Source organism: Chiloscyllium punctatum, chromosome 22 (genome assembly GCF_047496795.1).
Source record: "Chiloscyllium punctatum isolate Juve2018m chromosome 22, sChiPun1.3, whole genome shotgun sequence".
NCBI classification, from domain to species: domain Eukaryota; kingdom Metazoa; phylum Chordata; class Chondrichthyes; order Orectolobiformes; family Hemiscylliidae; genus Chiloscyllium; species Chiloscyllium punctatum.
In genome coordinates this window covers 24,483,073-24,497,063 of record NC_092760.1, presented here as the reverse complement: position 1 = coordinate 24,497,063, position 13,991 = coordinate 24,483,073, and the positions used below count along the sequence as shown (strand labels likewise).

Sequence of the window (13,991 nt, the reverse complement as noted above, 5' to 3'; positions counted from 1 at the left end):
GAGGCCACTCCAGAAAAGGTGCCATTAGAAGAATCCATCCTCATTGGATGTTTGGGCCATAACACCAGTGTGTTTGCGTAGAGTGACCTTTTATTTCTTTGCTGTGGCCGCAGTGTGGCTGAATGTTTTTCTTTGTGTTCCTCCTGGCAGAGTGGAGCCCTCGAGAAGCTGAGAGGCTATCCCAGCCCAGTCAACATGAGGAGGTGCCAGAGTGTGGTAGGGAACATGGCAGAACCGTGGTATTCTGTATCGATGGAGGTGAGTTCTGACTCCGAACTTGCAGTTACAAATTTAAAATTCCCATTCTTCTTGTTCATCTCCTTTTATGGTGTTATCTTTCTCTGTTTCTGTTACATCTGCCTTCTGGCCACCCATCAGCCAGAAATGACCCCCTGTGTCGGTTCACAATACGGTCTCCTCTATATTGGGGAAACAAAATGTAGGGCACCTACGTTCCGTCCACAAAAAGTGACCCTGAGCTTCCTGTTGCCTGCCATTTTGACACAATGCCGTGTTGGCCGGCCTGCACCTCTGCCTCAGGCCTGCTGCAGTTTTCGAACGAGGCCAAGTGCAAGCTGGAAGAACAGCATCTCGTTTTCCACTTTGGGACCCTGCAGCCTTCAGGACTCGATATCGAGGTCAACCATTTTAGGATCTGTACCCCTTTTTCCATGTCCTTTACCCACCCCCTCAGCCCAGGCAGCTCATTCTCTCCTCCTCTTGACTCTCAGTTTCACTTCGTCTGGCCTGTTCACTATAGTCTCCTTGTTCACAACCCCTTTGATATCTCTCTCACTCTCACCCGGTCTCACTCCCTCTCTCTTTCTCTCTCACTCACTCTCTCTCCCCACCCCCCCCCCACCCCCCACCTCTCTCTCTCTCTCTCTCTCTCTCTCTCTCTCTCTCTCTCTCTCTCTGTCTCTCTCTCTCTGTCTCTCCCCTTCTCCCCCTCTCTCTCTCCGTTTCTGACTTCTGTCTCCACCGAACAGCTCACCTCTCCATCCACTCCATTACGTCTTCAGCATAAATACCACTTTTTCTCAGTTGTTATCAGTTCTGATGAAGAGTCACTGGACTCGACACATTAACACTGCTTTCTTCCAACAGATGCTGCCAGATCTGCTGAGTTTCACTCCCAATTTATATTTTTGTCCCCAAAATTACCCATTTTGCTAATGAGGACTATGTGTTGCCAGTCCTTTCCTCACCTGGGATTTAACTGTGAACCCACCTCCATGACAAAACTTTTAGACAACCTCACATACATTTGTACTTGAATCTATTTCCATCTGATTCCACACCAATGAGAATCTTTCAGATGTGTCTTTACCCCATCTTAACCCACCCCCACCCCCGACTCCTGGGATATCAATGACTCCCCGCCCACTGTGAATCCCAGGATGAAGCTTGGAGAAAGGGGCTTCTGACCCTTACAGCTAGGGTCAGCTCTCAATGACAGCCCACCACCCAATACCCTGATTTGAACTGAGCTTATCCATTCCGGCTTTCTGTTGGGAATTAAATGTCTTTATTCCTCATGGATGTCAGGATTGAGTGGCCCTCTTCCTCATGAATAGCTCATGGAGGTATACAGCATGGAAACAGGCCTTTTAGCTCAACTTGTCCATGCCACCCAGTTTTCACAATTAATCTAGTCCCATTTGCCTGTGTTTGGTCCATATCCCTCCATACCTATCCCATTCATGTTCCTGTCCAAATGGTTCGTCAATGACAAAATTGTACTTGCCGCCACCACTCCCTCTGGCAGCCTATTCCAGACACTCACCACCTTCTGTGGGAAGCCATTACCCCTCCACACTCTCTTGTATCTCTTCCCTCCCAGCTAGGTTTAGACTCGCTTACCATGGAGAAAAGTTGTTGGCTATCCACCTAAACTACGCCTCTCATGGTTTTATAGACCTCTATAAGGTCTCCTACGCTCCAGGAAGAAAAGTCCCAGCCTATCCATCCTCTCCTTTTAACTCCAACCTTCCAGCCTGGGCACATAGAACATAGAACATAGAAGAATACAGCGCAGTACAGGCCCTTCGGCCCTCGATGTTGCGCCGATCCAAGCCCACCTAACCTACACTAGTCCACTATCCTCCATATGCCTATCCAATGCCCGTTTAAATGCCCATAAAGAGGGAGAGTCCACCACTGCTACTGGCAGGGCATTCCATGAACTCACGACTCACTGAGTAAAGAACCTACCCCTAACATCTGTCCTATACCTATCACCCCTTAATTTAAAGCTATGCCCCCTCGTAATAGCTGACTCCATAAGTGGAAAAAGGTTCTCATGGTCAACCCTATCTAAACCCCTAATCATCTTGTACACCTCTATCAAGTCACCCCTAAACCTTCTTTTCTCCAATGAAAACAGCCCCAAGTGCCTCAGCCTTTCCTCATACGATCTTCCTACCATACCGGGCAACATCCTGGTAAACCTCCTCTGCACCCGTTCCAGTGCCTCCACATCCTTCCTATTGTATGGCGACCAAAACTGCACACAATACTCCAGATGCGGCCACACCAGAGTCTTATACAACTGCAACATGACCTCTGGACTCTGGAACTCAATTCCTCTACCAATAAAAGCCAGTACGCCATATGCCTTCTTCACCGCACTATTTACCTGGGTGGCAACTTTCAGAGATCTGTGTACATGGACACCAAGATCCCTCTGCTCATCCACGCTACCAAGTATCCGACCATTAGCCCAGTACCCCATCTTTTTGTTACTCATACCAAAGTGAATCACCTCACACTTACCCACATTGAACTCCATTTGCCACCTTTCTGCCCAGCTCTGCAGCTTATCTATATCCCGCTGTAACCTGCCACATTCTTCCTCACTGTCAACAACTCCACCGACTTTCGTATCATCAGCAAACTTGCTCACCCAACCTTCTAGCCCCTCCTCCAGGTCATTTATAAAAATGACAAACAGCAATGGTCCCAAAACAGATCCGTGGGGAATACCACTAGTAACTGCACTCCAAGATGATCCTTTACCATCAACTACTACCCTCTGTCTTCTTCCAGCCAGCCAATTCCTAATCCAAACCTCCAACTCACCCTCAATGCCATACCTCCATATTTTTTGCAGTATCCTACCATGAGGAACCTTATCAAATGCCTTACTAAAATCCATATACACCACATCTACCGCTTTCCCCTCATCCACCTCCTTAGTCACCTTCTCAAAGAATTCAATAAGGTTTGTGAGGCACGACCTGCCCTTCACAAAACCATGCTGACTATCCTTGATCACATTATCCCTATCTAGATGTTCATAAATCCTATCCCTTACAATTCCCTCTAAGACTTTGCCCACAACAGAAGTGAGGCTCACTGGTCTATAGTTACTAGGGTTATCCCTCCTCCCCTTTTTGAACAAGGGAACCATATTTGCTATCCTCCAGTCTTCTGGCACTATTCCTGTAGACAACGAGGACATAAAAATCAAGGCCAATGGCTCTGCAATCTCCTCCCTTGCTTCCCAGAGAATCCTAGGATAAATGCCATCAGGCCCAGGGGACTTATCTATTTTCACCCTTTCCAGAATTTCCAACACCTCTTCCCTACATACCTCAAAGCCGTCTATTCTAATTAATTGTGACTCAGTATTCACATCAGCAACAATGTCCTGTTCCTGAGTGTAGCATCCTAGTAAATCGTTCTAGTTCAATAATATCCTTTCTAGAACAGCACGTGACCAGAACTCCAACTGTGGCCTCACCAACATCTTGTACAGCTGCAACATGATGTCCCAACCTTCATCTCTAAAGCTCTGATTGATGAAAGCATGCATGTCAAAAGCCGCCTTCACCACCCTGTCACTCCCAGGTGACTCCATTTTCGAGGAGCTAGGAACCTGTACCTCTAGGTCTCTTTGTTCTAGAATACTTGCCAGGGCCCTCCCATTGACTGTGTAAGTCCTGCCCCGGTTTTACCTACATAAGTGCAACATTTATCTAAATTAAACTCCATCTGACATTCATCAGCCTAGATCATCAGTTGATGAAGATTACACTGTATTCCCAGATAATCTTTTCACTGTCCATATACTACTAATCGTGGTGTCATCTGCAAACTTACTAACCATATCTCCGAAATCCTCCTCCAAATCATTTGTATGAATGACAAATAATAGTGGACCTTGCACCCATCCCTGTGGCAAACCACTGGTCACAGGCCTCCATTTTGAAAAGCAACCCTCTACCACCACCCTCTGTCTTCTACCTTCTAGCTAAGTGTGTATGCAATTGGCTAACTCTTCCTGGATCTCATGAGATTTAACCTTACTCAAGAACCCACCATGTCAAATACCTTGCTTAAGTCCATGTCGACAATGTCTACTGCACTACCCTCATCTAGTTTCATAGTCTGCCCTTTAAAAATCTCAATCAAATCCGTGAGACATAAGTTTCCCAGACACAAAGCCATGCTGAGTACCCGAATGAGTCCTTGCATCTCCAAATGCCTGTCGATCCTGTCTCTCAGAATCTCCTCTAACAACGTACCCACCACAGATGTTAGGCTCATCGGTTTGTAGTTCCCAAGCATTTCCCTACAGCCTTTCTTTAATAATAGCACAACATTAGCCACCCTCCAATCTTCAGGCACTTCACATGTGGCTGTTGGTGATACCAATACCTCTGCTATGGATCCTGCTATCCCCTCCCTCGCCTCCCACAAAGTCCTGGGATATACTTCATCAGGTCCCAGGAATCTATCTACATTATTGCTTTTTAAAGATGTCCGGCACCTTCTATTCTGTAAATTGGAGTCTCTTCAAGATTTCACGATTTATTTCCCAAGCTGACTAGCTTGATGGTAAATATTCTTTTAGGATTTCACCCATCTCTTGTGGCTCTGTACATAGATGGTCTTGTTGATCTTTAAGAGGTCCTTTCTCTCCCTAGTTACTCTTTTGCCCTTCATGTACTTGTAGGAACTTGTAGAATACCTTTAGATTCTCCTCTAACTTATTTGCCAAAGCCACCTTCCTGATTTTTTTTTTGATTGTATGCCCACACCCTCAAGGAATTAATTTGACTCCAGCTGTCTATACATGTCATATGCCTCCTTCTTTTTCTTGACCAGAGCCTCAATAAATCCAGTCAGTCAGTGTTCCCCACTCCTGCCAGCCTTACCATTCACTCTAATAGGAACATGCTGGCCCTGAATCCTTATTAACTCACTTTTGAAAACTTCCCACTTCTCAGACATTCTTTTGCTTGCAAATAGCTTCTCCCAATCAACTTTTGAAAGTTCCTGTCTAACACCATTAAAATTGGCCTTGTCCTAATTTAGAACTTGAACCAGTGGACTGGACCAAACCTTTTCCATAGCTATTTTACAAACTAATGGAATTATAGTCACTGGTCCCAAAGTGCTCCCTCACTAATGCTTCCGTCACTTGCCTTGCTGTATTTCCCAAGACGAGGTCAAGTCTGCCCTGTCTCTAGTAGGGTCATCTACATACTGCAGGAGAAATTCTTCCTGGATGTGCTTAACAAACATCTCTCCATCCAAGCGTTGAACAATGTGGCAGTCCCAATCAATGCTGGGCAAGCTAAAAATCCCCCACCATTACATACCAGTTATTTTTGCAGATACCTGTGATCTCCTGACATATTTGCTACTCAATCTCCTGCTGACTGTTGGGGGAGGGCCTACAATACAATGCTGTCAAAATGATCTCCCCCCCCCTTTTATTTTTCAGTTCTGCCCAGATAGACTCAGTGGACAAACCCTCAACCGTATCTTCTCTCAGTACTGCCGTGATGTTCTCCCAAATCAAAAATGCAACTCTCCCTCCTCTCTTGCCTCTTTTTCTATCCTTCCTGTAGCATTTGTTTCCCGGCACACTGAACTGCCAATCCTGTCCCTCCCTCAGCCATGTTTTGTAATAGTTATAATATCCCAGTTCCATGTAGCCATCCATGTCCTGAGTTAACTGTCTTCAGAGGCCTTAACTGTAAGGCCTCTTGCATTGAAATAAATGCAGACTTCCCTTGCTTCCTGTTGTGCTCTTGCCTGTCCTGTCTAGTAGCAGGATTACCAACACTGCCTTTACTATTTAACTTGCTTTCATTAGCTTTTATTTACTATCTTCAACCTTCTCTTTCATCTCCCTACTGCTTTGGATCCCACCCTCCCTGTCACGCCAGTTTAAACCCTCCCAAGTGGCTCTAGCAAATATTCCCACCTGGATAATTGTCTCCCTCCAGTTCAAGTTCAAGATGTACAGGTCATCTCCCTCCCAGAAGAGATCCTAATAGTCCAAGAATCTGAATCCCTGGACCAGCTCTCAAGCCACGCATTCGTCTGCCAAATTCTCCGATTCTTACTCTCACTAACACATGGCACCTGAAGTAGTCCCGAAATTGCTACCCTTGAAGTCCTGCATTTTAACTTTCTGCCAAACTCCCTCTAGTCACTCTTGAGGACCTCAGGCCTTTTCCAAATGGGCTATTGGTACCAATGTGTACAATGACCTCTGCCTGGCTCTGAAGAATTTCATGCAACCGCTCAAAGACATCCTCGACCCCAGCACTCGGGAGGCAACACACCATTCTGGAGCCTCAATAGCAACCACAGAAATGCCTGGCTGTGCTCCTGACTAGCGAGTTTGCCTACCAGTGATGGAAAAGGATAGGCCGGATCTAAATGTTAAAGTTCTAAATCGGAGGAAGGCCAATTTTGATGGTATTAGACTAGAATTTTCAAAAGTCGACTGGGGGCAGATGTTCGCAGGTAAAGGGACGGCTGGAAAATGGGAAGCCTTCAGAAATGAGATCATGGGAGTCCAGAGACAGAATTTTCCTGTTAGGGTGAACGGAAAGGCTGGGAGGTGTAGGGAATGCGAGATGACTAGATAAATTGAGGTTTCGGTCAACAAGAAGAAGGAAGCATATGTCAGGTAGAAGTGGGTACTGCAGATGCTGGAGATTAGAGTCAAGAGTGTGGTGCTGGAAAAGCACAGCAGGTCAGGGAGCATTCCAAGGAGCAGGAAAATTCACGTTTCGGGCAAAATCCCAGATATAGACAGCAGAGGTTGAATGATCCCTTGGAAAAGTATAACAGCAGTAGGAGTACACTTAAGAGGGAAATCAGGAGGGCAAAAAGGGGACATGAGATAGCTTTTGTAAATAAGGTTAAGATGAATCCAAAGGGTTTTTATAAACATATTAAGGACAAAAAGGGAGAGGATAGGGCCCCTCAAAGATTGCAAAGCAGCCGATGTGTGGAGCCACAGAAGATGGGGAGATACTAAACAAGTATTCTGCATCAGTGTTTACTGTGGAGAAGGATGTGGAAGATATAGAATGTGGAAAAATAGCTGGTGATATTTAAAGGAGGGGATGCTGGATGTCGTACAACACATAAGAGTGGATAAATTCCCAGGACCTGATCAGGTGTACCCGAGAACTCTTTGGGAAGCTAGAGAAGTGATTGCTGGGCCTCTTGCTGAGATATTTGTATCATCGATAGTCACAGGTGAGGGGCTGGATGACTGGAGGTTGGCTAACATGGCACCACTGTTTAAGAAAGGGGGTACAGAAAAGCTAGGGAACTAAAGACTGGTGAGCCTGACATTGGTGGTGGACAAATTGTTGGAGGGAATCCTGAGGGACAGGATGTACATGTATTTGGAAAGGCAAGGACTGATTAGAGATATTCAACATGGCTTTGTGCATGGGAAATCATGTCTCACGAACTTGATTGAGTTTTTTGAAGAAGTAGCAAAGGGAACTAATGTGGGCAGTGAAGTAGATGTGATCTATATGGACTTCAGTAAGGTGTTTGACAAGGTTCCCCATGGGAGACTGGTTAGCAAGGTTGAATCTCATGGAATACAGGAAGAACTAGCCATTTGGATACAGAACTGGCTCAAAGGCAGAAGACAGAGGGTGGTGGTGGAGGGTTGCTTTTCAGACTGGAGGCCTGTGACCAGTGGAGTGCCACAAGGATCGGTGCTGGGTCCTCTACTTTTGTTTTTTCTATAAATGATTTAGATGTGAACATAGTAGGTATAGACATCGCAGATGACACCAAAATTGGAGGTGTGGACAGCGAAGAGTAAAACAGGATCTTGATCAGTGGGCCGAGGAGTGGCAGATGGAGTTAAGTTTAGATAAATGTGAGGTGCTGCATTTTGGAAAGGCAAATCAGGGCAGGACTAACACACTTAATGGTAAGATTCTGGGGAGTGTTGCTGAACAAAGAGACCTTGGAGTGCAGGTTCATAGCTCCTTGAAAATGGAGTAGCAGGTAGATAGGATAGTGAAGGTGTTTGGTATGCTTTCCTATGTTGAGTAAATGAGTTGGGAGGTCATCCTGCAGCTGTACATTGGTTAAGGCCACTTTTGGAATATTGTGTGCAATTCCAGTCTCCTTCCTTTTGAGAAGGATGTTGTGAAGCTTGAGAGGTTTCAGAAAAGATTTACAAGGATGTTGCCAGGGTTGGAGGACTTGAGCTATAGGGAGAGGCTAAATAGGATGGGGCTATTTTCCCTGGAGCATCGGAGGCTGAGAAGTTTATAAAGTCATTAGGGGCATGAATAGGATGAAGATAAGAATCTTTTCCCTGGGGTGGGGGAGTCCAGAACTAGAGGATATAGGTTTAGAGTGAGAGGGGATAGATATAAAAGGGACCTAAGGGGCAATTATTTTCATGCAGAGGGTGATGTTTTTATAGAATGGGCTGCCAGAGGGAGTGGTGGAGGTTGGTTCAATTACAGCATATAAAAGGTATCTGAATGGGTACATGAATAGGAAGGATTTAGAGAGATATGAGCCAAGTGCTGGGAAATGGGACTACATTAATTTAGGCTATGTAAATGCATGGCCGAGTTGGACTGAAGGGTCTGTTTCCATGCTGTACATCTCTATGACTCTACTAATGCTTGTTTGGACTTAGCTTGAGCCTGGTCTACAGCAGAGCCAGTTGCAGTGCCACAGCCTAGCTATTCCACCATCGACATCCACCTTCACCCTCACCTCCCCCCCCCCATCCCCCCAAACAGTATTCAAAATGGTATATCTGTTCGAGAGGGGAATGGCCACAGGAGATTTCTGCAGTAGCTGCCTGCCTCTCCTGGCAATTACCTATACGCTGACTGACGTTGTGGTGTGAACTGTGGATGTTGGAATTGAGTGCCCCTCTTCCCAATGGATGTTGGAATTGAGTGCCCCTCTTCCCAATGGATGTTGGAATTGGGTGCCCCTCTTCCCAATGGATGTTGAGATTGGGTGCCCCTCTTCCCAATGGATGTTGAGATTGGGTGCCCCTCTTCCCAATGGATGTTGAGATTGGGTGCCCCTCTTCCCAATGGATGTTGGGATTGGGTGCCCCTCTTCCCAATGGATGTTGGGATTGGGTGTCCTGCTTCCCAATGGATGTTGCGATTGAGTGTCCCTCTTCCCTGGGGATATTAGGATTGAGAGGTCCCTCTCTTTGTGGAAGGTGAGATTGAGTGCCTCTCTTTCCTGTGGATGCTGGGATTGGTAGGTCTGTCTTTCCCTTTGGTGTTGGGATTGAATGGCCTTCTTCCCCGAGGATATTGGGATTGAGCGGCCCATCTCCACGTTATCGCCCTGCCTTTATCTGTTCTGTGGTGGTATTTCCTGCTTGATGCTGTGTGCTCTGACAGCCAGGAAAGGTTCGTACTTCACCCGCTCCCGTATTGGGGGTCGTCGAGATCTGCTCCATCTCGCTACAGTTGGTGCTGACGGCAAGGATGGCGAGGCGCTGATCTTCGAGTCGAGATTTGAGAGCGGAAACCTGCAGAAAGCCGTCAGAGTGTGAGTACGATTCTTGTGTGGACTGTGAGGATAGCTCTCTGCTGCTCTGTGCCACATTCTGACCTGTCCACTCCTTTTCACCGTCTTGTGAGGTTGAAGCCCCCTTCCCTGTCCCACACCCACCAGCTGGACTATGGACCTACCTTCTTCTTGGTGTTTGCATTGACCGTATAGCCCCGGGCTGTGTTAGCTTGTCTGGGTGTTTGCTCTGGGGAGGGATCAGGATGGCTGATGCAGGGAGGCAGCCTGTTCCAGGCAGAGGGTAGGATGGGGCGGGGTTGGGGTAGGGGTAGACTGGGCGTTGGTAGTGAGGTTCACTTTGCTAACGGGGCGGTTCCTGTGTTGCAGAGGGGCATACGATTATGAGCTGACTCTCCGCACGGACTTGTACACGGATAAACACACCCAGTGGTATTACTTCAGAGTGAGGAACACCAAGGCAGGAGTCACCTATCGCTTCACTATTGTCAACTTGATGAAGACCAGCAGCCTGTACAGCCAGGGCTTGAAGCCTCTCCTGTACTCGGAGCAGGAGGCTACGCAGAGGCAGGTGGGCTGGTACCGAGTGGGCCAGCAGATCCGCTACTACAAGAATGGCCTGAGCCATGAGGGCAGGAGCCTGTACTCACTGACCTGGAGTTTCAAGTTCCCCCATAAAAATGACACGTGCTATTTTGCCCACTCGTACCCGTACACCTACAGCCACCTACAACGGTACCTGGCAGCCATCGCCAGTGACCCAGTCCAGTCCCAGTACTGCAAGGTACGGGTCTTATGCCACAGCCTGGCAGGCAATATCGTGCCCGTACTGACCATTACCTCACCGGCCAGGAGCCACGAGACCAGCCCTGCCAAGAAGGCAGTGGTGGTGACGGCCAGAGTTCACCCAGGGGAGACCAACAGCTCCTGGGTGATGGCTGGCTTCCTGGACCACCTCCTGGGCAACTCGGACGACGCCTGTCTCCTGCGCGACATGTTCATCTTTAAAGTGGTTCCCATGCTCAACCCAGACGGGGTGATAACCGGCAACTACCGCTGCTCGCTGACAGGCCGTGACCTGAACCGGAACTACCGCACCATGCTTCGGGAGGCGTTCCCCTGTGTCTGGCACACCAGGAATATGGTGCAGAGGTGAGTGACCGAATCCGGAGTAACTGAGACTCCAGTAACATGGTGCGGAAATGAGCGTCAGGTGTAACCTGGGAGATCGAGGGTGTGAATGTGGAAATGGTGAAAATACAAAGCTGACGGTGAACGGTGTTGATTTGAAGAGCCAGACGGTGACTGTGGAGGGGGTAAACAGGAAGCATGTGAATTGACAGCGGGTGAGTGTGGTGGGTATGTAAACAAACAGGGTAAACTGGGCAAGGGTGAACAGGAAATTGGTGAATGCGGAGAGGGTGTGAATAGGGAGTGCCATTGTATATTTGAAAAATTATGAAGTGCAACATTCAATATTTCCATTTCCAATTGTAATCATGTTTTTTTTTCTGATGAGAACTTTTCTTTATAAAACCTGATCTGTAAAGAAATGTTCAAAATAAATAACCAAACATAAAGGTTTTTTTTATCAAAACTGTTTACCACCATCCAAATGGTTTACCTAATTTTCTGGTTGACTTCACTTTGTATCTTCAGATCTTCATTCCCTTTGTACTCTAGCTCTTTGGTCAAGGTGCTTAAATTGTCATGCGTAGAAAGGCTCTCTTCATTCAGTTCTTTTATATGGTCTTCACAACGCCGTACTTCCTCTTGTTCAATTCCAGCCTCGGGCGACTGTCTGTGTGGAGTTTGCACATTCTCCCCGTGTCTGCGTGGGTTTCCTCCGGGTGTTCTGGTTTCCTCCCACAGTCCAAAAGATGTGCAGGTCAGGTGAATTGGCTGTGCTAAATTGCCCATAGTGTTAGGTGCATTAGAGGGAAATGGGTCTGGGTGGGTTACTCTTGGGAGGGTTGCTGTGGACTGGTTGGGCCGAAGGGCCTGTTCCACACTGTAGGGAATCTAATCGAATCTATATTGAATGAGGAGAGTGTGAATGTGTAGAATGTGAATGGGCAGCTGGTGAGGGTGTAAATGTGGTAAATATTGAAGAGGGGGATATTGAATGAGGAAGGATTAAATATTAAATGGGGTGAAGGTAAACAGTGAGCTAACAGTGAGGCTCCCCCCCATCCCCCCATCCCCCCTAGGTTACTGGAGGAGCGGGACGTGGTCATTTACTGTGACTTCCATGGACACAGCAGGAAGAACAACGCATTCATGTATGGCTGCAACAACAACGAGACTGCATCACTGCGATTCCAGGAGAGGATCTTCCCCCTCATGATGAGTAAAAACGCAGCAGACAAGGTACTGGAGCCTGTGGCTGGGGGTAGGGGTTTGGGGAGGTGGTGTGGGGATTGTGTGATGAACCATGCACCATGTTTGTATAGGTGGAGTGTGAGGTGGGGTTGGGAATTGGGAGGTAGGGGTGGGAGGGAATGGGAGCAGGGTTTTGGGTGTCAGTGCGTTTGGGTTTTTGGTGTTTTGGTTGCATGACCGTGTGTAAACCTGTTCCACGTGAGAATTCTAAGATGCCTCCCAGGATAAGACAGCAAGTCTGCTTGAAATGGCGTCAAACTGAGCTCTGGATTTCTGTGTTTGAGCAGCCGCTGGGAACTGGATGGCTTTGTGTGAACCTCATGAGTCGCTAGAATGCGCTAGTCATCCAGAACATTAGTTTGCGGCCATGGGTTTGAATCCCACAATCGCAGATCATGAAATTAATCCGTCAATAACGATCTGGAACTTAAGAGCTAGTCCAACAGCAGACACTGTTGCTTGTCATTCAAAACACACTTTATGGGTAGGAATTCTTCTGTACATACCTAGTCTGGCCTCTATGTGACTCCAGACCCACAGCAACGTGGTTGACTCTTAACTAATTTAGTGTAATACATCTGGACAATAAATGCTGGCCCAGCCAATGATGCACACGCCTCATGAACTAATTTTTTTAAAAACCTCCTAATTTGTGAGGAAAAAACACACTCAAAGGAATAGAGACGCCGGAAATCAGAAGCAAAAACACAAATTGCTGGGAAAACTCAGAAGCCTGGCAGTATCTATGAAGAGAAAGTAGAGTTAATGTTTTGAGTCCTTTCCTCAGGGCTCGCCTTCTTAATTTGTGAGATTGTGAGCCTTACAGAAAGCATATTTCTGGGTGGCACGGTGGCTCAGTGGTCAACACTGCTGCCTCACAGCGCCAGGGACCCGAGTTCGATTCCAGCCTCGGGTGACTGTCTGTGTGGAGTTTGCACATTCTCCCCGTGTCTGCATGGGTTTCCTCCCACAGTCCAAAGATGTGCCGGTTAGGTGAACTGGCCATGCTGAATTGCCCAAAGTGTTCAGTAATGTGGAGGTTAGGTGCATTATTCTGAGGTAAATGTAGAGTAGTAGGGTAGGGGAATGGGTCTGTGTGGGTTACTCTTCCGAGTGTCAGTGTGGACTTGCTGGGCCGAAGGGCCGATCTCCACATTGTAGGGATTCTATGTGGTCGCCCTCCAGCTCAAGGAGGCAGGGAATAATTAGTGTAAGAATCCCCCCAAGTGTATTTGACCCTGTAACCAGCCCTGAATTCTGAATCCTGTTAACAGTGAAGGTTCATCAAGGGAATGCAGCCAGATTTCAAAACACTGCAGAGGCATAAGGAAGACTGGAAGAGCCGTACTGATTGGAGATACAGTCATTTTGAGAGCAGTTTTGAGTTGGCATTAATCATTGCCTCTGTATTTCCAGGATCAAGGATGTCATTGAATGGCTGCACCCTGGGAGTATAATGTTAAAAAAGCACCAGTTGTGATCCCCATCAGTACCAATTGTTTTACAATATTTACAACCTGCTGTCTGGCCTTGGGCTTTCAATTGGGTTTTCTTCAAAAATACCTTCCCTTTTCTCCCAATGTATTGTTCTCCTTTGGCCAGGCGTGTCCCTCAGCATGTTACAAAGTCTTGTCTGTTCTCCCATTACTACCCTCGAGCAACACTGCCACCATCCCCCACCTTTTTCCTCCGCTACATCAATGACTGTATCAGCACTACCTCCTGCTCCCACAAGGAGGTTGAACAGTTCATCAACTTCACTACACCTTCCACCTCGACCTCAAGTTCACCTGGACCATCTCAGGCACCTC

At 47.2% G+C, this 13,991-nt stretch overlaps 1 protein-coding gene across 1 annotated transcript in view; it reads left to right on the top strand.

Moving 5' to 3' along the window:
- LOC140493879 (cytosolic carboxypeptidase 2-like) overlaps nt 1-13,991 on the top strand; it is an 87,250-nt gene that overhangs the window by 26,925 nt on the left and 46,334 nt on the right. The window contains exons 5-8 of the mRNA XM_072592873.1: nt 151-258; nt 9,669-9,819; nt 10,168-10,950; nt 12,009-12,168. Coding sequence (XP_072448974.1) covers nt 151-258; nt 9,669-9,819; nt 10,168-10,950; nt 12,009-12,168 — 1,202 coding nt within the window. The remainder of the gene's footprint in view (nt 1-150; nt 259-9,668; nt 9,820-10,167; nt 10,951-12,008; nt 12,169-13,991) is intronic.